The following is a 26,948-nucleotide window of genomic DNA, read 5'->3' as shown; positions in this document are numbered from 1 at the left end:
AAATTTCAGACTCAGTGTGCAAGGAGCTTTACCGCCACCTACTGGCAGTTTAATGTCTAACAGTATTGCATTTTTCCCCAACATTTCATATTTGTGTAATCAAAAATTCATTTAAAACATTAATATCATAACATAATTTATTGCAGTTATAATTTTGCAGTGTGAATTATTTGAGCACGTTCTCAGTTATAAATGCATGCGTGATCTTTATTTACTGTAGAAAAGCAGTTTTGATCAGTTATTCCGCTCGAAGCACTGATGCTTTAGGTTTAAAGGCCACGGCACACTTTGATTGCACGGCTTCAATAGGTCGAAGTTGAAAGGATAGAGCCGCTCATCTTCTCCCACACGCTCTTTAAAGAAGGATAGATGTCTTAAAAGCCAGACCGATGCAGGGTCGTCTGGGACCAGGGGCTCTGTGCAGTAGTTATCTGATAAGTGTATTATGTGGTCGATTCTAGTGTCTTATCTGTCATGCTCTTCTGTTGTAGTGGAAGAAGTATTGGTTTGTGCTGACGGATCACAGTCTTCGATACTACAAGGATTCTATAGCAGAAGAGGTAACGTTACGTTCAGTGGATTATCCTGGACTTATGTTTTCGCCCTCTTTAGATTTAAAAATAATAATTGTCATCAATTACAGCAATCAGGCTGACTGACATTTCTCTCACTGAATGAATGTTTGTTTCTAACGTCAACAGGCGTCTGATCTCGATGGAGAGATTGACCTCAGCACATGCTATAATGTTACAGAGTATCAAGCTCAACGCAACTATGGCTTCCAGATTCACGTAAGTCTAAAGATTATTCTTTATATTTTTGTGAACTTTTTGTTTTATGGACTTAATGTTTTATTTTTGAACTTTTTATTTTATTAACTTTTTGTTTTATGGACTTTACATAAAATGTAATTATTTGATTTAAAAACATAACAATTTAACAAAAAGTCCATAAAATAAAAAAAGAAAAGAAATCCAAACTATAAAATAAAAGTCCATAAAATAAAATAAAAGTCCATAAAACAAAGTTAATAAAAATAACGTTCATTAAATGAAACAAAAAAGTCCATAAAATAAATATAATGAACTTTATTTTTATTAACTTTGTTTTATGGACTTTATATTTTATTTTATGGACTTTTTTTGATAGTTTGGATTTCTTTAATTTTTTTTATTTTATGGACTTTTTGTTAAATTGTTCTGGACTTTCTTTTTTTTTTTTTTTTGACTTTTTACTTTAACTTTTTGTTTTATGGACTTTCTATTTTATTTGATTTTATGGACTTTTTGGTTTATTTAATGAACTTTTTCTTTTTATTAACTTTGTTTTATGGACTGTCTATTATCTATTTTTTTTTTACTTTTTTTTTTAAACCGTTTTATGGGCTTTCTATCTATTTTATTCTATTTTATAGACTTTATATTTTAGTTCATTTATTGGATTTTTTTTCTTTCATTTAATTTTGATTTAGCACGTCATGTTATAAAGACATTTTTAGTAGTTGTACTTGGTTCTGTAACTGAATACTGGTGTACAAGCGCTGCAGAGACACATAGTCCAGTTGTTTGCCTGAGCATGTTTGGTTCTTTTCATTCTTAAAGGTTTTGAAATATTAATGAATCTTTATGTGCTCAATCTTCCAGACTCAAGAGGCGGTGCACACGCTCTCTGCCATGACCGCAGGAATACGCAGAAACTGGATCCAAGCCGTCATGAAGAACGTGCGGCCGTCCACCGCACCAGATGTTGCTAGGTGTGTTTCTACACATGATATAGTGCACCAGAACGGGTTTTGTCTTTAGCAGGGTTCGCTTAAAGTGCTTGAATTTGACTTTTTGAAATTTTAGTCCTGGAAAACCCTTGAAAACAGCCATAGTTACGAAGAGGTGCTTTAAAGTTCTTGACTTAAAGTACAATATATATAAACAAATGTGGGGGAAAAAACACACATACAATTTTTCACGCAAAATTAACCCGATGTTAAACCAGCATCAAACCTTTTTTCTCGAAACCAAGCACACCTACATTATAAAATATTTTTTATTGAACAGTAATAGCCATTCTAAACTTTGTATTTAATACATATTATTAAATATGTTGTAAGTTGTATTTTGGATACTTTATATCTGTGATTTGAGTTAAAAACAATACTAAATACCATATTTTCCGGAGTATAAGTCGTATCAGTCTAAAAATGCATCATGAAGAGAAAAAAAAAAACATATATAAGTCGCACTGGACTATAAGTCGCATTTATTTAGAAATTTATTTCACAAAATCCAAGACCAAGACCAGACATTTAATCTGGAAAGGCAAGTTATTCAGCTACACAACAGCACACAGAACAACAGCTGAATAGTGTCCGGTGTGCTAGCGTAACACATTAACAGTTATTCAGCTGCACAATAGCACACAGAACATATACCTGAGGCTGAATAGGCTAAACTAACATTAGCCAGCGAGTCCAACAAGTTACCGGTCAGCATGTTCACCAAGCTCCCGATCTCACTCCTCAAAACTGAATCTGATGAACTCTTCATCCTCGGTGTCGCTTCTGAACGACTCCGCTAGCTAGAGCGCCCTCTCGCGGCTGTAGACGGTAATGTTTTCTCTTGGTTCATCTCAGTCAGTTTGAATTAATTTTGATATATAAGTCGCACCTGAGTATAAGTCGCAGGACCAGCAAAACTATGAAAAAAAGTGCGACTTATAGTCTGGAAAATACTGTATATTGTTTAAGTGCGATCTCAGATAGTAGTCCTTGAAAACCCCAAAAGTAGTGCATGAAAAGTCCTTGAATTTTTTTTTTTCCAGTATCTGTACGAACCCTGCTTTAAAACATTTACATTTTGCTTATAAAATCTTTCCAGCCTGACAGTCGACCCAGGCGCGTTTGAGGGTCTCCCCCGGCCGGACCTCACTGCGGACTCCCCGTCCTCTGAAGCGTCAGTGGAGCGAGAAGCCGGAGTAAAGAAGAGTCGAGCGAGAGAACGAAGGCGAGAAGGCCGGTCCAAAACCTTTGACTGGGCCGAGTTTCGTCCCATCGCTCAGGCTCTGGCCCAGCAGAGAGCGCACGAGTCCGACTCCTTCCAGGCGGAGCTGAGCGAGCGCAACAAGAGGCGGGAGGAGCGGCGCAGGAGGTACGAGAGCGTCACCGGCTCGGCCTTCGATGGGAAGGCGGAGCCTGATGGTGTGGGTGTGGCCTCGGGTGAGGGCGTGGTCATGGACGAGGCTCCGCCCCCGTCGGGGGAGCGACAGCAGAGGGTGGAGGACGAGATCGAGCAGCGCTGGCAGCAGGTGGAGAAGACGCCCATCAGGGACGAGAGGAGGGTGCCTTTGCCTTCCACTCATCCCAGCAGAGACACATCAGAGCTGGAGAAACTTGTGGAGAGCTACAGGAAAGGGGTATGGGCATGAGGAATATTTGGGCTCATAAAAATCCATTATTCGTTTATTTAAATGACAAAAAAAAACATTATTTTATATAAGTTTGTCACCATTTGTGAACAGGCTTATGCATAAACAAAAAAGGGGTACTGGCATGCAAAATCCAATGCACAAACATGCAAAGTTGAAAAATGGTGTGGTTTCAATTTCCAAATAGGGGTGTAACAAATACCCTCATGTCACGATTCAATACATATCGCGATACGATATTGCGATACTCCAAGACATATGTAACCCAATGCACAGGACAATAGAGACACCAGAATAAAAATATTAAATAAAAAATGGGTACGGCCATGCAAAATACAATGCATAAACATGCAAAGTTGAAATATGGTGTGGTTTCAAATAGGGATGTGCATTTTTCTAAAATTGTGTATTTTAATATTTGGGCTCATACATTTTTTATATTCGAATATGACTTTATTTAAAGGTGCACTGTGTAAGTTTTGGTGACATCTAGTGGTGAGGTTGTGAATTGCAACCAACAGAAGTTACGGTGGCGGACAGGAAACTATGTCGTCGTCTGAGTTGAAGCTGAGTTGAACGTTGAAGTATGCTAGGAAAATAAATAGTTGCTGGGAAAATAAATTATTTGTATATCTTCAACCGATTTGTATCGATTCACAAATTTCAAAACTCGATTTTCTAAAGTGTTAGACTTCTTTAACTACTACTTAAAGTAATTATAGTTACACGAACGAAAACAATTAGGAGAAAATCGGATGTGTAACAGTATATTAGATCAGTCCATTCATTCTTAAAGGGAATGCAGCCTCATAAACTGTTGACATTAATGTTAATAAACCTATTTTTTTATCTTCAATATGAATCAATTTATATTTAATTCATACAGTGAAGATTATACAGGCCTATTTCTTACTACATGTTAAATAAAGCTATGCTACTGTACCTGATTACTGTTTGTAATTTGCTTCTTTGTTCCTATTTTTAACATCTAAAATAAAATTGCCTGCCTTGCTTTATTAGAAAATTGTGTATTATGATTGTAGTCCTCTTAAATGCCATTTATTCTATAATATTGGGACTAAAATGGGAAGAAAAGCTAAATAAATGTCATGGTTCACATTAAATTCAGTAGGATTTATTTTCTTCTAGACCTATTAAACGGTCTGCAAATCTATGCAAATCTATGCACATATCGAATCAAAATGTGAGAATCTTGACCAAGAATTGATTTGAATCGAATCGTGAGGTACCAAAGCATTCCCTCCCCTAGTTATAACTAACTTCTCTGTGTGTGTGTTAGGTTGAAGAGCTGAAGGTGCAGTTGGAGAGCTGCCACCAACAGTTAGTGGACTCCAATCGGCACAAGCTGGAGCTCGAGGGTCAGCTCAAAACCGCCTTTGAGCGGGAACACCAGATCCGCGCCGGTTACATTTCACCGGTATGTCACATGATTTGAATAATGTATCCATTCCAGGTATTGACAGTTTTTTTTTTTTGTCCATTGAGCACATCGTGTATCATTATTAGGTGAAAAACAAACACATGGCTTCCATCTTTATCATCGAAGCTGCAAGCTTTGCATGTCTAGAGACAGTTGCATGTAAACGAACAGATTCTTATTCTCTTTTTTTGCCTCTACTTAAGATTCCTCTTGCCATGTTCGAGCAAAATGACATTAAACATTGCAATTTCATGCAAACTCTATTGCATGTTCCAACGTATAAATTATTAACATTAATTGTACGTGAATTAATCATTATGCAATGACGGCATGAAAACATACTCAGAACTTACTGTGCCCTCCAGACACATTCATACTCAATGATGCACATTTGAAATTAAAGCGTATTATTTTGAATATTTAATTTAAATGTTTTATTAGGATTTATGCAATAGTTTGAGATTGGGCAAATAAGAGTTTTCAGTGTCAGATCGAATGCATTGAGTATCAGTATGTCTGAAGGGCGTTGAAAATTATTAAAAAATCATCTTTTGCAGACAGGTGCTACATAAACATTGGCATATGAAAAGATGCCTATTAAGGGCATATGTGCATGATATGTTTTATTCATATTTAACCATTCGTTCATCTCATTTTTAACCTTATTCTTGACTTTTTCCAATGCTATAGAGTATGTATGTGTGCGTTTCATGTGTGTGTGTGTGTGTGTGTGTCTTTAGTTTTGTTCAGAATATTGTTGCATTGTTTCCTGAGCTTAATTTGGACTCAAAATTGTTTACAGACATCTTTTATTGACTTGTTTGGGATTAAATAGCTTCACAGTTCGATATTTTTCTAATGTACGTTTTCAGTGTAGCAAAGTTAAAGCTTTTATATATTAAAAGCAAATATGGGGTGATTTTTATCTTAAACATGGCATCGTTTTGCGTATCAAGTACACTCAAAAGGTGATGCTCTGTTCAAAATCTGTCCAGGACACATTTCATCTTGTCTTTTAATGGATTTTATTCACCTTTTCATCAAAAGGTTTGCTATAAACAGACATTAGTGGTTGTTTAATAGTTAGGTGACATTGTTCCACAAAAGATCTGCAGGCTTATAACTGGATGGCATGTAACTGTTCTGGCATTCTTACCTCGCACTAATTTTGCGTCACTTACCCCATGAAACAACTTTAACCTCTTAATATGCATGCATTGTTTTGATTTACTAACCTTTTGCCATTAATTTTTTCTAGCGTTCTAATGTGCATCATTCCATGAAAGAAGCTGAATGAATTTAACCTCAATAGATTGATTAGAAACAGATGTAATGAAGTAAATTTCCCTTAAAAACTTATGAATAATTGTTGATTAATAATCTAGATTGACTTATGCTGACTGTTAATCAACTGTCTGGTCCCCTTTTCCAAGCTGGATTCCCCTTTGAGTCTTGAGACAGAGCCCCTGATGAAGAGGACTGAACTGGTTAGTTCTCAAGCTCAGAGCTTAACAAAGAAGTACCAGGAAACCAAAGAGCTCCTGCAGCTGCAAGAACTGAAAAAGCGCAACATGCAAGCACAGCTTGGCCTTTCTCTCTCACACTGGCCCACAAAGGAACCTTGCCTTTCTGACACCAAAAACACTGCCATCTCCGAGGTCTGTCCCTCAAACTCCATTCAAAAAACAGTCAGTTTCATACTTAAGGATAGTGAGGGAAAGATTACAGAGCTTGAGGGCTTGATAGACGCAAACGAGCCTCTGACATTAAGGGAGCTGATGAAGCTCTTGCACTTGCATAGTGAATACATTTGGGTTGAATCTCCTCAAGGACAGGAAAGTAGGTCAGTAGGTGAAATGATGCAATGCCAAAAACTGTTGGAAAGCCTCAAGAATCAACAGGAAATTGAGAGTGAGACGATGAGGAAAAGCTTGGAAAGAGCTGGAGACTCTATCCGAGACTATGAAGCTCGTTTGGTCACCATGGAGGACATGTTGGGAAAAGTCCAGCAGAGAACGGAGAATCCGTGTGCATCCGGTTGCTATAGACCAGACCATCCTGAAATGACCAGTAAAGATCTGTCGCAGCAAGTGGAGTTGCTTGCGAACGAAAACGTAGCTTTGCACCAGCGCTATCAGGAAATTGTAAACCAGTTGAGGGAAGCGGATCGAGAAATAGACAGGCTGAAAGCTGAGCTTTGCAGATTACGCAGCAGTCCGCAATATCCACAAGCAAACGTGAACCAGGAGCGGGAAGACAAAGGGACTGCAGATAGAAACGTGTACGAACGAGAACTCGATGAGAAATCGCAGAAGCTGCAAGAGGCTCTTAATAAATTGGAGGCGCTTGGTAATAATTTGAAAGATACAGAGAAAAGATTGCAATTAAAAGAAGCCACTCTTAGGGGTCTTGGATTTCAGGTGGCAGAAAGCGGAAAAGGCGAGTTAGATTTGGAGAAAGACGAACTCAAGCGCCAATTGGAGGTCCTTCAATCCGAGCTTTCAGAGAAGGAGACGAAGCTTCAAAACGCTGAGCATGCCTGTCGAGAACTTCAGTCCCAGAATACAGAGCTCCTTACAAAACACGAAGAGACTGTGAGGATGTTTAATCAGATGCTTGTAGATTCGCAGGAGGAAGTTAGAACGTTGAAAGCGAAGGCGATGTTTGCTAGTGAACCGGGAACAGAAAGCGAGTGCGAAGAGTCGATGCAAAGGGAAGATGTAATTGAGAAAGTCGCGGAAGAGTTCAAGAGAAAGTCTAAGTCTCTTAATCATGTACTTGACATGATAATTGGCAGTAAGGCAACTACAGAATGTGATTTGTCCAGCGGCAACTTTTTGGACGAGAATCAGGCAGGAATGATGTTTGAGAGAAGGATTCTACATAAAGTTTTAGGTGGTTTAGAGGACGAGGAAACCCTAGAAGCCGTGAGAACCGTGATTCAGCGCATGCTAGCGGATAATCAAATGCTGCTTCTCATGCATAATCTCTCCAACCTCAAAGAACGTGAAAGTGATGCAACACATGCAACTTGCACAGATGAAAGCGCTGGACAATTGAGTGATGTTTTTAATCATTTGTTTGATGATGCCACCAATCCCTGCGTTATAAAGAGTCTCACTGAAGTCGTTCAGAAGAAAGTGGTGTTGTTGAATCAAACAGCTTCGGCTATTAGGGAACGAACAAATGAGCAGATGCAGTCGTTGGCTTTGAGTCTTTCGAACTGCGACATGCAAAGATGCTGGTCCGAGTACATCCGTGAGGCCGTAATGGACATAACCATGTACTTTGTAGTTCTGAAGATCTTCCCAGCGATGAAACGTTTAGACCTTGCTGATTTGAGAGCACAACTTCAGTCTGAACTAGAGGACAAGCAAGTTTCTTCAAGCGTCCAGAGTCCCAAAAGTGGCGATTTAATGGCAGGAACCCACATTCAGATCGAAGGAGAACCGATCGACTCCCTGGACGGGACCATTCAGCTTCAGGACACGATGGCGAAGCATAAAAAGGAGTTGCGAGAATTAAAGGAGGAGTACGAGCAAGAAGCGGAGAAGCTGAGACTGGAAGTGGCCAAAGCTGGTGAGACTCTGAAGCGGAGATCCGAGGAGAACGTGAAAGAGATCGACTCCCTGACCGAGTGCATGGAGAACCTTAAGAAGAAGCATGAGATCGAGTGTAACGACTTACAAGCCCGCTTCGATCGAGAGATGGAAGAGCTCACGGACGCCGCCGGACCTGTGGATGGCGAGCCAACCAGGAGGTCCCTCAAAGAGCGGATCCAGAAGCTTGTGTCCCGGGTGTCCGAATTGACTGAGGAAGTGAATCGACAAGACAATGCAACGTTACTGCGTCTGAAATACCAGAAAGACTTGGAAAACCTAAAGGTCAAGGAGATCCGTGTCCTTGCTGTTCTCCGTCTGTAATGACTTCATGTGGCAACCTGATCCTTTCCCTTCCTTTTCTCATACTAACCCTGCTTTGTGGTGCTTTGGTCTCTAGCCCTAATATCTATCACCAGTGACGCATGGCTATTAACCTTAGGTGTGCATGTACGCTTTAGCGTTACGAGTGTGGGTCAGGGGGAAATTAAGAAAACTCTCATTGAAGTAACAGTTTCTAGCTTATTGAACCCAACGGAGAGCAAGTAAGAATCAGTTGTGTCTGAGAATGCATAACCGTATACTCTACGTCACCGAATTCTTAAAACCTCGTAGATGTGGTTCACCTGGTTGACTTGGTTCTTGTTTTCATACTTAAGCTCTTTGCCTGATTAACAGTCTTTGCGAGACTAGTTCTTTATTAATCGCCCGCTCGTCTTTGATGACTGCAAAATGCCAGCTGCTTAACCTAATTAATAATAATGCATGACAACAACTAAAATATTTTATTTTAAATAGCAGTCTATGATTTAAAATGTAAATGTTTTTGTGAAAGAATTGACTCTGAAGACAGATACAATTAAATTGCACTATGCATTATTATTATTATAAATCAAATTATATAAACTATTGCATTGTTGCACCATCCTGCAATTAAAAATGTCCAAGTACTGACAAAAAACAGCAAATTTTTTGTCACTCGGTTGCTGATTAAAACCATACAAACTAGCAATAATTGCAGTAGTTTTAAAGACCAGAGCTCAAGTCTGTCAGATCATTTTACACTCATAGACAAATTGTAAACATGAAAGTTTATGAGGCCAGTTTCATAAGCTCATAAATGGATTTGGCATTGGCGCAGTTGTCAAGTTTGACAGCCTGTATTTGGTACTTTTGTCTCATTATTGATAACTATTTTTCTCTCGATTTATTAATTGTTAAACAATGAATAATACTGACTGTTCAGGTTTTTTAAAGTTGTGCTTTGGGTTGCAGGAATATTTTCTTACACCTTTACTACAATTTTTTTTTAAATTTAGATATAATTTTGTACTAAAAAAGTTTATAGACGTTGAATTTATAATTGCACAAAAACTCAGTCGTGCTAAATTTGTGATCCGTCTGTGATACCGGACTCGTGTTTGTCCTGACGAAAGAGGAAATGAGATTTTCCACCCAGAGAGAGTGGTGAATAAACAAGTGCAGGTGCTGTTGTGATATGGAGACAGGAAGAGTTGGTCGTGTCCCAGGACCTTGCAAAAACAACGGCTTCATTCGCTCGTCTGACCAGAGCTCAACTTGAGCACAGAGATCAGGGCCGTTGAAAAGGCAGCGGAAGTGCGTTGGGTTTGCATGGTCGGGAAAAACATTCACATCAAATCAACTCATGAAAAGTAGCTGTAATCCTAAAAGTGCCGAATCATACAGATATGTGAAAGTTTTTTGGATTTGAACATTCGAGTTGTTTTTCAGATGTAGCCCTGGGGGAATTAAAATCAAAACACGTCATGTCTTCAGACAAGAGCTTATATAGTGATCCCAAAACATACTTGGACATTTAAGCCACAAATGTTTGAATTTCATTGCATTTGAAGTTGAAATCTCAAATTAAGTATTTGCAAACAAATGCTAGTGTTTTTCTGAGCCATTTTTGCAATAACATTTAATCAGTTGGTGTCAAGGTGATTTTAGTGCATCTATGAAGTCAGTTCTCACAGGTGTAGAGAATCATTAACTATCAACATGTTTGACAACCACTATGTGTTCAGATGCTTTTTATCTCAAGTTTGAACAGTATATTGACTGCTTAATCACAAGTTAGGCATTTTGCTTAGTGTAGGAAAGCTTGTTTTCACCACGGAATATTTTTTTTAAAAAGGTAATACAATTCTGACTTTTTTCTTACAAAAGTATATATCTCACTATTACAAGGTATAAACTTGCAATTATGAAGAAAAACATCAGAATTTAGATTAAACTCGCAATTACATGTATTCAGAATTTATCTCGTGCAAATCTGCTTTTGTAGCTCGCGCAATTCTGAGTTTATCTCGTTCAATTCTGAGTATCTCGCACAATTCTGAGTTTATCTCGTTCAATTCTGAGTATCTCGCACAATTCTGAGTTTATCTCGCTCAATTCTGAGTATCTCGCACAATTCTGAGTTTATCTCGCTCAATTCTGCTTTGTATTTCGCAATTTTGACTATCTCGCGCAATTCTGAGTTTATCTCGCGCAATTCTGAGTTGCAATTTTTACGCTTGTATCGCACCATTCTGAGTTTATCTCGTGCAATTCTGAGTATCTCGCACAATTCTGAGTTTATCTCGTTCAATTCTGAGTATCTCGCACAATTCTGAGTTTATCTCGTTCAATTCTGAGTATCTCGCACAATTCTGAGTTTATCTCGCACAATTCTGCTTTGTATTTTGCAATTTTGACTATCTCGCGCAATTCTGAGTTTATCTCGTGCAATTCTGAGTTGCAATTTTACGCTTGTATCGCACCATTCTGAGTTTATCTTGCGCAATTCTGAGTTTATCTCGCGCAATTCTGAGTATCTCGTGCGATTCTGAGATTATCTCGCAATTCTGACTATCGCGCAATTCTGAGTTTATCTCGTGCAATTCTGAGTTGCAATTTTTACGTTTGTATCGCGCCATTCTGAGTTTATCGCGTGCAATTCTGAGTTTATCTCGCGCAATTCTGAGTTGCAATTCTGCTTTGTATTTCGCAATTATGACTTTTTATCTCGTGCAATTCTGAGTTGCAATTTTACGCTTGTATCGCACCATTCTGAGTTTATCTTGCGCAATTCTGAGTTTATCTCGCACAATTCTGACTATCGCGCAATTCTGAGTTTATCTCGTGCAATTCTGAGTTGCAATTTTTACGTTTGTATCGTGCCATTCTGAGTTTATCGCGTGCAATTCTGAGTTTATCTCGCGCAATTCTGAGTTGCAATTCTGCTTTGTATTTTGCAATTATGACTTTTTATCTCGCAATTCTGAGTTTATCTCACGCAATTCTGAGTTTATCTCACGCAATTCTGAGTTTATCTTACGCAATTCTGAGTTGCAATTTTTACGTTTGTATCGTGCCATTCTGAGTTTATCGCGTGCAATTCTGAGTTGCAATTCTGCTTTGTATTTCGCAATTATGACTTTTTATCTCGTGCAATTCTGAGTTGCAATTTTACGCTTGTATCGCACCATTCTGAGTTTATCTTGCGCAATTCTGAGTTTATCTCGCACAATTCTGATTATCTCGTGCGATTCTGAGATTATCTCGCAATTCTGACTATCGCGCAATTCTGAGTTTATCTCGTGCAATTCTGAGTTGCAATTTTTACGTTTGTATCGTGCCATTCTGAGTTTATCGCGTGCAATTCTGAGTTTATCTCGCGCAATTCTGAGTTGCAATTCTGCTTTGTATTTTGCAATTATGACTTTTTATCTCGCAATTCTGAGTTTATCTCACGCAATTCTGAGTTTATCTCACGCAATTCTGAGTTTATCTCACGCAATTCTGAGTTTCTCACGCAATTCTGAGTTTATCTCACGCAATTCTGAGTTTATCTCACGCAATTCTGAGTTTATCTCACGCAATTCTGAGTTTATCTCACGCAATTCTGAGTTTATCTTACGCAATTCTGAGTTGCAATTTTTACGTTTGTATCGTGCCATTCTGAGTTTATCGCGTGCAATTCTGAGTTTATCTCGCGCAATTCTGAGTTGCAATTCTGCTTTGTATTTCGCAATTATGACTTTTTATCTTGTGCAATTCTGAGTTGCAATTTTACGCTTGTATCGCACCATTCTGAGTTTATCTTGCGCAATTCTGAGTTTATCTCGCACAATTCTGAGTATCTCGTGCGATTCTGAGATTATCTCGCAATTCTGACTATCGCGCAATTCTGAGTTTATCTCGTGCAATTCTGAGTTGCAATTTTTACGTTTGTATCGTGCCATTCTGAGTTTATCGCGTGCAATTCTGAGTTTATCTCGCGCAATTCTGAGTTGCAATTCTGCTTTGTATTTTGCAATTATGACTTTTTATCTCGCAATTCTGAGTTTATCTCACGCAATTCTGAGTTTATCTCACGCAATTCTGAGTTTATCTTACGCAATTCTGAGTTGCAATTTTTATGTTTGTATCGCGCAATTCTGAGTTTCTCGCGCAATTCTGAGTTGCAATTTTTATGTTTGTATCCGCAATTCTGAGTTTCTCACGCAATTCTGACTTTTTATCTCGCAATTCTGAGTTTATCTCGCGCAATTCTGACTTTTTATCTCGCAATTCTGAATTTGTTGCGCAATTCTGAGTTGCAATTCCGCATTTGTATCAGGCAATTCTGCGTTTGTATATCACAAATTCTGACGTTATAAATAAAATAAAATCTGCTTTGTGATATCAAAAAGTCGCAATTACCTTTTATTTTTTTTAATCCGTGGCAGAAACAAGCTTGTATATAAAGTGTTTTGTGCTGTTTTTAAAAACAGCTTTTCATTTGATATTTTGCATCTGATCCAATGACATTCGTGCATTAAGTTTGGCTAAAGTGTCCAATCTTTTGGGATCGCTGTTTGAACACACAGTCCCAGATAAATCACAAATTCATGTTACGTTTGCAAAGCCATCTCTCACTGGCCTCTGTGTCCCTTCATGTCATCGTAGGTTATTAATGTCTGGCTTTGTGTGGACACCGTTCTGTCCACACATCGCTAATCTCCGTCATCTGTGTAAGTGTTGTCCTGGTCAAATGAAGTAGAAGTGGACTTGAGTCGATCCAAAACGAGCTGCACTAAATGCTGCTTCTACATCTCCCCACAGGCCACGTGTGAACGAGGCTTCGCTGCCATGGAGGAGTCTCACCAGAAGGTAATCGATGAGCTGCAGAAAAAGCACCAGCGGGAACTGGAGAAACTGCAGGATGATAAGGAGAGATTGCTAGCGGAGGAGACCGCCGCCACTATATCTGGTTAGTACTGAACAAACGGGACAAGAGCAAACTTTCTATATGAAACGGACCCTCAAAACTTAAAGGGTTAGTTCACCCAAAAATGTAAACTCTGTCAGTAATGACTCTCCCTCATGTTGTTCATCTTCGGAACACAAATTAAGATATTTTTTATGACATCTGAGCGCTGGCTCACTCCTCCATAGGCTTCTAATGTAATTTAAACTTGCCGGCCCAGAAAGTTAGTAAAGACATCGCTAAAATAGTCCAAGTGGCTCAACCTTAAGTTTATCAAGCGACGAGAATACTTTTTAAAGCTGCACTGTGTAATTTTTAAAGTTGATTCTTAGCAAAAACCACTTTGTTCTTTCAAAATGATATGTGCTCATTAATGTATAATTACTTCTACCAACTAATCAAGTTTTCTCGTAAGCGTAGAATCTGCCATTTATAATACATACGGGTGAGCTGCTCGAATGTTGCGCCTCCATCCTTAAAATACATTAGCCAACGAGGGACATATCTGGAGATTCAAGCTTTGCATTTAGAGTTTCACACTCAGCGGCACCGTGACGAATGCGAGCGGAGATTACTCGCGACTGCCGGCAGATTTGGAATAATACGGCCGCCGTAGGAGTTAAAGCGCCCTCGGAATGGGAGCGGCTAGAAAGTAATATTCAGTGGGTAGTCATATACGATTTCACCGCTAGATGGGAGTAATTCCCACACAGTGTAGCTTTAAAGAAAACAACATTTTTATAGTCCCCCTGTAGTCATTTTATCCCTTAAAACTCATCTCTGATCACCTAAATTACATATTTAAGCGTTTTTTCCTTGAAAATAATTCTTCATGGTTTAAAATATCTTGAATGTAACTCGACACCCTTGCCTCATTTAGTATGCGCGGTTCTATGAATATGCAAATGAGCCCCGCCTCCACTCACTCACTCACTCAGAGATCCACTGGTAGACGATCACACGTTGATCTGATTGGTCAAGGTAGTGTGTGACGTCAGAAACACCAGCGATTTCAAACCGTGTGTTTGAGACTGTCTTTGGTTCACTGCAGTTTTAAGCAGAAAATACTCAGCAATGCTGTCCACTTATGAACTTACACATGTGTGTGTTAAAGCAGATTAATAACACCACATACACACATAAACAACATTAAAAGCTCAAGTTATGTGAAATCTTGTTTCAGCCCAAAAAAATTGTTTTGTGCCATTTTAATCCTGCTTTTATCTGATCAGCTATCGAGGCGATGAAGAACGCACATCGGGCGGAGCTGGAGCGGGAGTTGGAGAAAGCGCGCAAGGCCAACAACAACACTGAGAATGCAGACATCGAGGAAATCCGCAAACAGCACGAGTCAGTTGTTCCTTTATGCAGTCTCAGCCGCACCGTTGCATTCTTTTGAGAAATAAAGATTTCGGGTTTTATTGCTTTTTGAGACAAGTTTACGATGCCACACCCTTCCACTTCTCTCTATACTCCTGCATTCACATTCATCTAAATTCAAGTGAATAAAGCTGGGTTCGTACAAGATGCTTAAAGTACTTTGTGAAAATCCTTAAACACCCATTTTTAGTACTTGCCAAGTGCTTGAATTATTGAAACACAATGGGAAATTAATTTTTAATTTTATTGATAAAGCAATCTTTTCACACAGAATTACCGCTGCAGTTTGTCTGATATAGATATACAGGCCTTTCGCATGGCTATGAGTGTGATATTGCTCATATAAATATCCAGGTGTATGATACAGCTCTTATTCTTCATGTCAATCATATATTCATGAGAGAAATAATCAGTTTGAATAAGGAAAGCGATATCTTGGTCATAGTATCCTTTCAATGGTTAAAGTTACCATTTTACAGGTTTATTTTTATCTATTTACCTTTTGTAGAATTTAAAAGATAATAAAGAAAGATATTGTTTGATAAATGAGACACTCAAATTGTAGTCCTTGGAAAAAAAGACAAAAAAAGTAGTGCTTAAAATCCTGGAGTTTGATCACACAGTGTGTGTACGAAGGTTTTAAGTGCCGCGTGACCGCCTGCGTTGCCAAGTGTGTCCTGGGGCGATGCAGACAAGATGCCAAATCTGCAGTGATTGCACACTTTCTTTCTTTGTCTGCGTGCACATAATCTGCCCTCGAGCTCTTGGCTGTACTTCCGTCTAGACTTAAAGGCTCTTTTATCATCACTTTAAACTGACAGGAGAAGTGTGTGTGTGTGTGTTGTCAAACGTTAATGATTCCAGTTCACATTGATACGCGGAAGCAACAAAAATTTCTGTATTATTCATTTTTAAGGCCAGACAAGTAATTTGGTGAGGTCAATTTGTAAAGAAAGACTACACGCCTGCACACATATGTTGAAACACTCACACCTATAGTCTAAACTCGTGATACACACGTTCACAGGTTCACGTTTGTGAAGTCTACACTGAGATGATAATGTTTTTCACAGTGTTTCACCGCTAGCACCAGATCCTGCTTCACAGTGTGTGTTCTCGAGCACCGAACACTGTTGTGCGGATGAACAGCCAGAACACATTAAAGTTTCTGTTTTCTGTTAGACGGTGTCGTGTTAGCGAAGTTAATAACTAATGATCTTTACAACGGAAGTGAATCAATCAAAACTAACTTCATCTGGACAATAACTGTATTCTAGATCTGCTGTAAAGCCTGAACACTCGGTGTAATCTCCTGTTATCTCTGTAAAGCTGCTGTGAAACACTCTATAGTTAAAGCGCTGTATAGATGAAGCTGACTTGACTTGTGTTGTAGGGAGGAGCTGATGTCGTACCAGAGGGAGATCGAGGTGTTGTCAGAGCAATACTCCCAGAAGTGCTTGGAAAACGCTCATCTGGCGCAAGCGCTGGAGGCCGAGAGGCAGGCGCTCCGACAGTGCCAGCGGGAGAACCAGGAGCTCAATGCACACAACCAGGTAACGGCCATGTAGAGAGACTTGGTCATATTACTGAGGACCTTAAAGGGATCGTTCACCCAAAAATGAAAATTAGCCCATGATTTACTCTCCCTCAAGCCATTCTTCTTTGAGACGAACACAATCAGAGTTATATTAAATTCTAATTCTAAACTTTTTAATTTAGAATTAAAAAGTTTCCTGGCTCTTCCAAGGTTTATAATGGCCAGAATCTAGAATTTTACTTTGTAGTGTGTTAAATATGGATATTTTTCTCATCGCTTCGCTTTAGAAGGCCTTTATTAACCCCGCGGAGCCTGTGGAGCACTTTATGATGGACAGATGCACTTTTATGATGGACAGATGCACTTTTATGATGGATAGATGCACTTTTATGATGGATAGATGCACTTTTATGATGGACAGATGCACTTTTATGATGGATAGATGCACTTTTATGATGGATAGATGCACTTTTATGATGGATAGATGCACTTTTATGATGGATAGATGCACTTTTATGATGGATAGATGCACTTTTATGATGGACAGATGCACTTTTATGATGGATAGATGCACTTTTATGATGGATAGATGCACTTTTATGATGGATAGATGCACTTTTATGATGGACAGATGCACTTTTATGATGGATAGACGCACTTTTATGATGGACGGATGCACTTTTATGATAGACAGATGCACTTTTATGATGGACAGATGCTTTTATGATGGATAGATGCACTTTTATGATGGACAGATGCTTTTATGATGGATAGATGCACTTTTATGATGGACAGATGCACTTTTATGATGGATAGATGAACTTTTATGGACTTCAAAACAGAAACAGCCATTCACTGCCATTATAAAGCTTGGAAGAGCCAGGACATTTTTTAATATAACTCAGATTGTGTTCGTCTGAAAGTAGAATGTCATATACACCTGGGATGAGGGAGAATAAATCATGGGCTAATTTAAGTTTTTGGGTGAAATATCCCTTTAAAGCAAATAAATCCACTTCAGGGCTCCTCACTAAAAGTGCACGTGCGCCTGAAAGCCCAAAATGGCGTACGCATAATCAGACTTATAAAAGCGTGCGTGCGCCAGAACCTGCGCAAAATTCCCTTTATAACCCCAGTCAGAGGAAGATTGTGTTCACATGCGTCTCCTCCCCGAAATAACCATGTATGAGCTTACAACGCCTCGTTTACTATATCCTCATCTGCATATCATTCGCATATTCATATTCATCCACGTGTTACCATGTTTAACGGTACAAGACATTAGGAGAATATGAGATACGGATGTGTATCTATTTAGTAGCCGATCCTCGCCTTGTTTTTGAATAAATAAATCAATTAGAATCTTTTCCACTGACCAAATAGTATTTTTAATATATGCTTTATATTTTTTATGGAAACAGATTCTGCATTATTGATCATTATTTGCGTGAAAATATTTCCTCAGTTCACGAGTTCTGCTATTATCATGCGTTGAGCAAACATTAAAACACAGCATGCCTCAGGAAAAGTGTTCGAACGCAGCGCATACACTACTAATATTTCTATTTATTAGAATTTTTTTTTTTTTAAATCTTGTGTAATGATTTCATGTTGTTTAAGTGCTTATCTCCATTAATGAGAATGGCATATTTAATCTAAATGTGTATATCCGATGCAAAACAGAGTTTAAATCATTATTTTAAGCATTGTGAACATGCACTGTATGTATGATTAGGACTCATAATGAATATTAAAGTGTTTTTCCTTCATCGGTCCCTCAGATCTCCATCGGTGTCTCCTCAGATGTTCGTACGCATGATCAGAGTTACTTACACATTCTCCCGTCACGTGTGTTTTTATAATCACATCTCATGCGTGTGAAGTGGTGTACGCTCGTTCAGGGCCGGTGTGTGCGACGCACTGGTTATAAACGAGGCCCGGTGCGCAGATATCCTACTTCTGTCACCCGTCTGTGTGTGTTGCTCAGAGCGGTGTGTGTGTTGCTCAGAGCCGTGTGTGTCTTGTGTAGGAGTTGAACAATCGTCTGGCCGCTGAGATCACGAAGATGCGCTCGATGGCGAGTGAGGACGGTGGAGACGCTGGCGCGGGCATGCTGGGGAAGGAGCTGTACGAGCTCGAGGTGCGGTTACCTTCATATCTACAGGCTTTCCCACAGCATCTTTCTCCAGACTGAAAACCTCACGCTTGTGTTTTGCAGGTAATGTTGAGGGTGAAGGAGTCAGAAGTGCAGTATCTGAAGCAGGAGATCAACTCTTTAAAAGATGAGCTGCAAACGGCCCAAAGAGTGAGTGCATTTAAGTGCATCATGCATTTAATAGACATGAAAATGCACATTCCGAACTTAAATGGTTGTAATTCAAGAATGCTTTGAATATAGATGTAAGATTGGTCTTGTTTTAAAGAAGACACTTGGCAGATTTATGTAGAAGTGAAATAAAGTAAGAAAGTTAAACAGAAAAAAAGTTATAGAAGTTTGAGTTTATGAAAATGTACAATGTAAAACATTTATTATTCATATTTAAATAAAATATATATTTTCAAAGCCTAATGGACTCTAAAAATGCAAAAAAACAAAGGCTAAAATCTGAATAAGTTGTGTTTCAAAGTTTAGGTTGATATCTCTTGAAATGAGCGTTCAGTGAGATTTAGTTTGGGCGCAGTACCACACTTCTCCACTAGTGGACATCACTGCCCATATAAGGGCGCCTCATCTCCATATGTGGTTTGAGTCTGAACCATTATTTTTACAATTTTCATACAATTTATGAAGTAGACATCCTATTCAGAAGTAGTGTTGGAAGTTTGGCAGATTTAGAAATGAACTCAACCTCTAAGAAACACAGAAGATCACGTATGTGCATTATAGCTCGCCGCCACATCACTAATGCTGAATCTATTATTGTTTTCTTTATATTTAAAACATTTTCAGAGCTTTTTTTTCTAAAATAATTGAATGGATGCTATCTTTTGAACTCTTGGCATGAAAACAAACTGAGGTTTCTACCATTCTTTCATGATTTTTCATGTTCATCACTATTTCAGAATAAAGGTCTGAACTCGCCTTAGGAGTGTGAACATATTCTTGCTGCAAATTGATAAATTACGGCTCCTCTAATGTATTTTAAAAATCAGTCACCAAATATGTAAACTAGAGATTGTAAGCTAATGATATATAGTGTGTCAAGATTAGTTTAGGTTTAGTATAGGATATTACTGTGTTAAATATGTAATGGCCGTGGTCAGCCATAAATGTGATCATAAGGCCAGTACTTTATTAATAACCTGTGCCACGTCTCGTCGTAGGATAAGAAATATGCAACGGATAAATACAAGGACATCTACACGGAGCTGAGCATCGTACGGGCCAAGGCGGAGCGGGACCTGTGCCGGCTGCGCGAGCAGCTCCAGCTGGCCCACAATGCACTGGGGGAGCCGGCGCTGGAGGACGTGGAGCACGCCGGTTACGGTACGCAGGGTTCGCTTACAAGCACTCCGTAATTACTTTCTGTAGTTACATTACTCTTGTTGGTGTGTTATGAACCATCATAACTGTCTTCCAGATATCATGAAGTCCAAGAGTAATCCTGATATATTAAAGATGGCGGCCGCGGCGGCCAAGCGCTCCGAGCGCACCCTGAGGTCAAAGGTGAGTCTCAGACACGTGACACGCGCGGGTACAGAGAGTTATGGATCGCTCAGGGGTTTTCAATCCTTCAGATGCCACTAACTCTCATCTTCAGGTTTAATGGCAGCTGTACGTTTTTATACAGACCCGAATAATACTGTGAAAATAAATACTATCATATTTTAAATATTATAGCTCTTTTTCTTTTTTTATTTATTTTTGCTTCTTTTCTTTTACTTTCATCATTTCCACGACCCTCTTGCACTTTGTATTTTAATTCATTTTATTTAACATTAACATTTTTATTATATATTTATTTTAATCTATTGATTTATTTATTTTACTTTATAATTCATTTTAACCTATTTTTATTTATTTTATTCATTTATTACAACAATTTTATTTTACTCAAATATTTATTCTATTCATTTATTTATATAATTTTTTTATATTTTATTCTAATCAAATCAATAAAAGTTGTTTATTTTTAAAAAAATGTTATCTCCTATTATTAAATATGTATTTTATTTATATCAAATTTGGATTTTAAATTTTTTTTTTTCTTTTTTTTTTATTCATTTCTTACTATTTATCTATGTATTATCATAATTTCTCCTGTGTTGTCCCGGCGGGTTGAAGGCCCCTGAGTTGGCCCGCACCGCCCCCTGCTGGCCAACAGCAGCAGCTCCAGATCCTCCTGTACAGTGTAGTTGTGCTTGTAACGCTGGGAAACTGAACTCTCTGTGTGTGTGTGTGTGTGTGTGTGTTTTGTTGCACAGGAGAAAGCCTGGTAGGTAGCGGTAAGACAAGTGACTTTTGCACATTCCCCTCTCTAACACCGTTCCGTGTGTGTGTGTGTGTGTGTGTGTGTGTGTGCGCGTCTGTGTGTGTGTTCTCCTCCGTTTTTTCCCTCTGTTCCCCCAGTCTGTGAGTCGTGACATGTCTTGGGACAGCTAGAGACTAAACCGAAGACCTTTTGACTTCTGATTTTAGGTAACTGTCCTGGAGAGGGGCCGAGCGCTTAGATCAGGGCTGTCAATCTTTAAATGCAGCCGACCCCAAATATGATCATCCTCAAGCGAGGGAAATTTATACGGGAGCTATAAATATTAATGTGTAAAGACCCAATCTATACTGTCAGATGGACATTTTATTATATTATTTAAGGATTTAGTTAAAAAATTTTTTTAAAAACTTTACTCTATAGTACTGCACTGTGTATTGTTTATTTTTGTATGTGTATATATTAGTATATTATACAAAAATAAACAAAAAAATTAACAGATTAAAATAAATTATAAAAATAATAAGTATTTATAATTGTTAATAATTTAATAATTGTTTATTTATTTAACTTTTATAATTAAATTTTTTTTTTATTTTTATTTTTTTTATCAATTATTAATATATATATATTTTTTTATTCCTTTATCTCAAATATATCAACTATATTTTTAACTTTTAAATGTTTAATTTAACATTTTAATATATCTTTATTATTTATTTTATTAATTCATATAAAATTAATTTGACCCTAATTTGTTTGAACCTATTTGTTATTTTTATTTTAATCTATTTATTTAAATCTTTCCCCTTGTGTATTTTCATTGTTTTTATTTAACTTTTATAATCTATTTTTATAATTTATTTTATTAATATAAAATGTATTTAAATATGATATTTATTTTATTCCATTATATCTAAATTTTATTCATTTTAATCTTATTTATTTTTACGGGTAAAAAATAATTGAATGCATTGACAAACAAACCGATCGCTTTATTTTCCCATCATGCATGCGGCCGCTCCCGAACGAAGGGCACGTCATCTCACGGGGTTTGCCACGGATTCATGTTTCCGGCAGAGAGGTCTCGGGGTCACGGCATGTGTGTTTGTGGCTCACGGGTTTACTGGCGGCACAACTGGCAGCTTCGCCATTTCTGTTGGTTTAAATGGCGTAGGAGGAGCTAGGGCTGCCCTCGACTGCAGGCGCGTCGACTAGTAGACGTTCATTTAAGCCATTAGTCCACTAATCGTTTATATTATTAAGCCATAAATCATAATAATGCGCCTTTAATTGCCTATATAAAATACATATAGCCTCATCAGCGCTCAAATTCGAACATAAAGCTCAGCGCAAACGTCATGAAGATGCGTCAAAATCAATCAAAACCCACAGCCAATCAGAACAGTCTGTGGGCGGAGTCTCGTGGCGAGTGCACAGCCAATCAGAACAGTCTATGGGCGGAATCTCGTGGCGAGTGCACAGCCAATCAGAACAGTCTGTGGGCGGAGTCTCGCGGCGAGTGCACAGCTAATCAGAACAGTGTGTGGGCGGAGTCTAGCGGCGAGTGCACAGCTAATCAGAACAGCGTGTGGGCGGAGTCTAGCGGCGAGTGCACAGCTAATCAGAACAGTGTGTGGGCGGAGTCTCGCGGCGAGTGCACAGCTAATTAGAACAGTGTGTGGGCGGAGTCTCGCGGCGAGTGCACAGCTAATTAGAACAGTGTGTGGGTGGAGTCTCGCGGCGAGTGCACAGCTAATTAGAACAGTGTGTGGGCGGAGTCTCGCGGCGAGTGCACAGCTAATTAGAACAGTGTGTGGGCGGAGTCTCGCGGTGAGTGCACAGCTAATCAGAACAGTGTGTGGGCGGAGTCTCGCGGCGAGTGCACAGCTAATCAGAACAGTGTGTGGGCGGAGTCTCGCGGCGAGTGCACAGCTAATTAGAACAGTGTGTGGGCGGAGTCTCGCGGCGAGTGCACAGCTAATTAGAACAGTGTGTGGGCGGAGTCTCGCGGCGAGTGCACAGCTAATTAGAACAGTGTGTGGGCGGAGTCTCGCGGCGAGTGCACAGCTAATTAGAACAGTGTGTGGGCGGAGTCTCGCGGCGAGTGCACAGCTAATTAGAACAGTGTGTGGGCGGAGTCTCGCGGCGAGTGCACAGCTAATTAGAACAGTGTGTGGGCGGAGTCTCGCGGCGAGTGCACAGCTAATTAGAACAGTGTGTGGGCGGAGTCTCGCGGCGAGTGCACAGCTAATCAGAACAGTGTGTGGGCGGAGTCTCGCGGCGAGTGCACAGCTAATTAGAACAGTGTGTGGGCGGAGTCTCGCGGCGAGTGCACAGCTAATTAGAACAGTGTGTGGGCGGAGTCTCGCGGCGAGTGCACAGCTAATTAGAACAGTGTGTGGGCGGAGTCTCGCGGCGAGTGCACAGCTAATCAGAACAGTGTGTGGGCGGAGTCTCGCGGCGAGTGCACAGCTAATTAGAACAGTGTGTGGGCGGAGTCTCGCAGCGAGTGCACAGCTAATCAGAACAGCGTGTGGGTGGAGTCTCGCGGCGAGTGCACAGCTAATTAGAACAGTGTGTGGGCGGAGTCTCGTGGCGAGTGCACAGCTAATCAGAACAGCGTGTGGGCGGAGTCTCGCGGCGAGTGCACAGCTAATCAGAACAGCGTGTGGGTGGAGTCTCGCGGCGAGTGCACAGCTAATTAGAACAGTGTGTGGGCGGAGTCTCGCGGCGAGTGCACAGGCAATCAGAACAGCTTGTGGGTGGAGTCTCGCGGCGAGTGCACAGCTAATTAGAACAGTGTGTGGGCGGAGTCTCGCGGCGAGTGCACAGCTAATTAGAACAGTGTGTGGGCGGAGTCTCGCGGCGAGTGCACAGGCAATCAGAACAGTGTGTGGGCGGAGTCTCGCGGCGAGTGTACAGCTAATTAGAACAGTGTGTGGGCGGAGTCTCGCGGCGAGTGCACAGGCAATCAGAACAGTGTGTGGGCGGAGTCTCGCGGCGAGTGCACAGGCAATCAGAACAGTGTGTGGGCGGAGTCTCGCGGCGAGTGCACAGCTAATTAGAACAGTGTGTGGGCGGAGTCTCGCGGCGAGTGCACAGCTAATTAGAACAGTGTGTGGGCGGAGTCTCGCGGCGAGTGCACAGCTAATCAGAACAGTGTGTGGGCGGAGTCTCGCGGCGAGTGTACAGCTAATTAGAACAGTGTGTGGGTGGAGTCTCGCGGCGAGTGCACAGCTAATCAGAACAGTGTGTGGGCGGAGTCTCGCGGCGAGTGCACAGCTAATCAGAACAGTGTGTGGGCGGAGTCTCGCGGCGAGTGTACAGCTAATTAGAACAGTGTGTGGGCGGAGTCTCGCGGCGAGTGCACAGCTAATTAGAACAGTGTGTGGGCGGAGTCTCGCGGCGAGTGCACAGCTAATTAGAACAGTGTGTGGGCGGAGTCTCGCGGCGAGTGCACAGCTAATTAGAACAGTGTGTGGGCGGAGTCTCGCGGCGAGTGCACAGCTAATCAGAACAGTGTGTGGGCGGAGTCTCGCGGCGAGTGCACAGCTAATTAGAACAGTGTGTGGGCGGAGTCTCGCGGCGAGTGCACAGCTAATCAGAACAGTGTGTGGGCGGAGTTTCGCGGCGAGTGCACAGCTAATTAGAACAGTGTGTGGGCGGAGTCTCGCGGCGAGTGCACAGCCAATCAGAACAGTGTGTTCAAAGAATACACTTGTTTGTTCACAGTTTGAACGTTCTTGTTTAATCTCAAGATCTGAGGTGAATTCTCCACTGTTGCTTTTACAGCTCAAAGCTGGAGCACTAAATGATATTCACAGTCACATGACACGCTTTTAACATTAAAGATGAACTGAACTGAAAATAATCAACGTTGATAACGTGTTATGACAGTTAAAAGTAAATTACACTAAAAAAAAATATTACAAATATCAATATAGCTTTTTTTAAGCTACACAAAAACTGTTATAAGAACGCTGGCAATTTCGATGACGTCACTGGCATGGTAGGACCCGCGGTCCTGTATATTCGCTAGTTGCAGAGAGCGAATACACAGGAAAATTAGTCATTATAATGGCATGGGTTACGCATTTGTGCCTGAGGGACAGGCCAGTAGTATGACTACACATTTAAGAACTAATCAGTGGCGTAACTTTGTTTTGAAAAGTGGGTGGGACAGGGGTTGCTAATACAATGCTAAATCAGATGCATGTATAATATAACATGGCGATGTCCAGCAATCATTCTAAATAGTACATGGGGTTTATCCCGTTTATAGTCGTTAAATGAGATGACAGATCCGCCTGTTTAACATGTGCCGTAATGGTCCAGCGGTAGAACTTTCGCCAAGCGTGTCAGAGGTTTTGAGATCAAATCCGCAGTCCCATAGTTTTTTTTTCTTCTTTCTTTCATCATAACCGAATATGTTCATCAGTGGTTGTATATCAAGCAGGGACACGTTTGTGTGCATTATGTTCTCTAATTTCACCGGAACGAATAGAGTCTCCGCGCGTCCGAGTGAAGACTGCGGTGTGTGCGCGAGCCACTGTATCCACGCCACTGATCGCAGCAGCAATAAGCACTTTGATCACTTGATTTAATATTATTATGTACCAATTAATTTTGTCTCAAAATATTGCATACAATACAAAGTTTTGTCTAAAATATGCATTAGATTGTATTTGCAATGTGCATAGTCAATTATGAATGGAGCAATAGTGGTTCACAGTGTTATAAGAGGGACATGCGGTTGGAGGGCTGTAGCCTGTCATGCACTCTTATTTATTGTATCCACGCACATTATGCATTTTAGGAAATAGAAACTGCTTATATATGTCGTGTGCATTTAGAGAAAATACAAAAACAAACTTGAGGTCCTGTGCGTTTTAGAAAATCGAGGCAGATAAATGGAAATTTTATATATTTTTAAGATGGAAATTTGATTGGACGAATTCATCCAATGGGATCGCTTGTCAAGTTAGCTGCACGCAACGTGTTAAAACCAAAATAAATAAAGTTGGGGCGGGCAAAAAAGTTAGCTGCGCGCAGGAGTTTCCGTCACCCTCACCAGTGAACGGAGTAGCTACCATGCCAGTGACGTAGTCGAATGTTGAAATCCAATATGGCGGCGCCCGTGCAACAACAACAACATTTTCAATGTACCATTTTATCACTTTTAACAAATTCTGCCATTTTAATACTTGTACCAATGAGAATAAATAAAATATATCTGTTATATCACCTTTACTCAAATTCCAGTTCAGTTCATCTTTTAATAAAGCACATAAACAGCGCCTGAGATTATCATTGCCACACTTTGTGTTTGTTGCTCCAGCGCGACGCCGCAGAAAAATAGAAACCGTTTCTACAATAAAAGCGTCGCGTGTCGCCGTCGCGGCCGGTTAGCACAACAACTCTCATTAACATGGAGAAGAGGCCTTGTGCCGCGTGTAGTGAGGACACGGTGTAGCGGTTATAGGACTATTAGGTGGCAGCCCTAGAAAAAGCATGAAAAATAAAAGTCAATAATCATGTTCTTGGTGTGTGTTGCTTTGGATTGTGCCGTTTGCATGCGCACCACGCTTGGGAACATGCCGTCTGACGTGTGTCTCCGTCCGCAGAGTCTGAGGGAGGGCTTGACGGCTGAGCAGCGACTCCACCTGTTCGACAACACGGACACGAAGGACTTCTGACCCGCCAGCCGCCGCACGCTAACAGAACACCGCATCTTAGCCCAGTACTTAACCGCTTAGAGACACACTGATCACGGCCTATATTACACATGGTGTGCAGTTTGAGTTGTATGTCTATAGTCTGAGTTCCTGTGGCATCCGGTGTCCAGCGCCATGTCTTAATGTAAATACTCTGTTTTTAACGAGGC

General features: G+C 40.2%; 1 protein-coding gene across 6 annotated transcripts in view; it reads left to right on the top strand.

Moving 5' to 3' along the window:
* LOC306989317 (myosin phosphatase Rho interacting protein) overlaps positions 1–26,948 on the top strand; it is a 66,568-nt gene that overhangs the window by 39,192 nt on the left and 428 nt on the right. Inside the window, exons 11-25 of one of the 6 annotated variants that reach the window (XM_079594894.1) lie at positions 492–560; positions 702–791; positions 1,644–1,753; positions 2,871–3,405; positions 4,718–4,855; positions 6,292–6,345; positions 13,570–13,717; positions 14,947–15,064; positions 16,488–16,647; positions 18,661–18,771; positions 18,850–18,936; positions 19,956–20,118; positions 20,213–20,298; positions 21,202–21,270; positions 26,689–26,948. The exon at positions 26,689–26,948 is cut by the window's right edge and continues 428 nt beyond it. In XM_079594894.1, coding sequence (XP_079451020.1) covers positions 492–560; positions 702–791; positions 1,644–1,753; positions 2,871–3,405; positions 4,718–4,855; positions 6,292–6,345; positions 13,570–13,717; positions 14,947–15,064; positions 16,488–16,647; positions 18,661–18,771; positions 18,850–18,936; positions 19,956–20,118; positions 20,213–20,298; positions 21,202–21,234 — 1,902 coding nt within the window. In that variant the 3' untranslated portion in view covers positions 21,235–21,270; positions 26,689–26,948. Of the gene's footprint in view, positions 1–491; positions 561–701; positions 792–1,643; positions 1,754–2,870; positions 3,406–4,717; positions 4,856–6,291; positions 8,743–13,569; positions 13,718–14,946; positions 15,065–16,487; positions 16,648–18,660; positions 18,772–18,849; positions 18,937–19,955; positions 20,119–20,212; positions 20,299–21,056; positions 21,087–21,201; positions 21,271–26,688 lie in introns of those variants that run through there. The other 5 variants (XM_079594897.1, XM_079594893.1, XM_079594892.1 and 2 more) reach the window with 5 other exon arrangements.

The sequence above is a fragment of the Phoxinus phoxinus genome (assembly GCF_949152265.1).
Source record: "Phoxinus phoxinus genome assembly, chromosome: 21".
NCBI lineage: Eukaryota > Metazoa > Chordata > Actinopteri > Cypriniformes > Leuciscidae > Phoxinus > Phoxinus phoxinus.
Note: the sequence above shows the minus strand (reverse complement) of the source record. Positions and strands in the feature narration are given on the sequence as shown.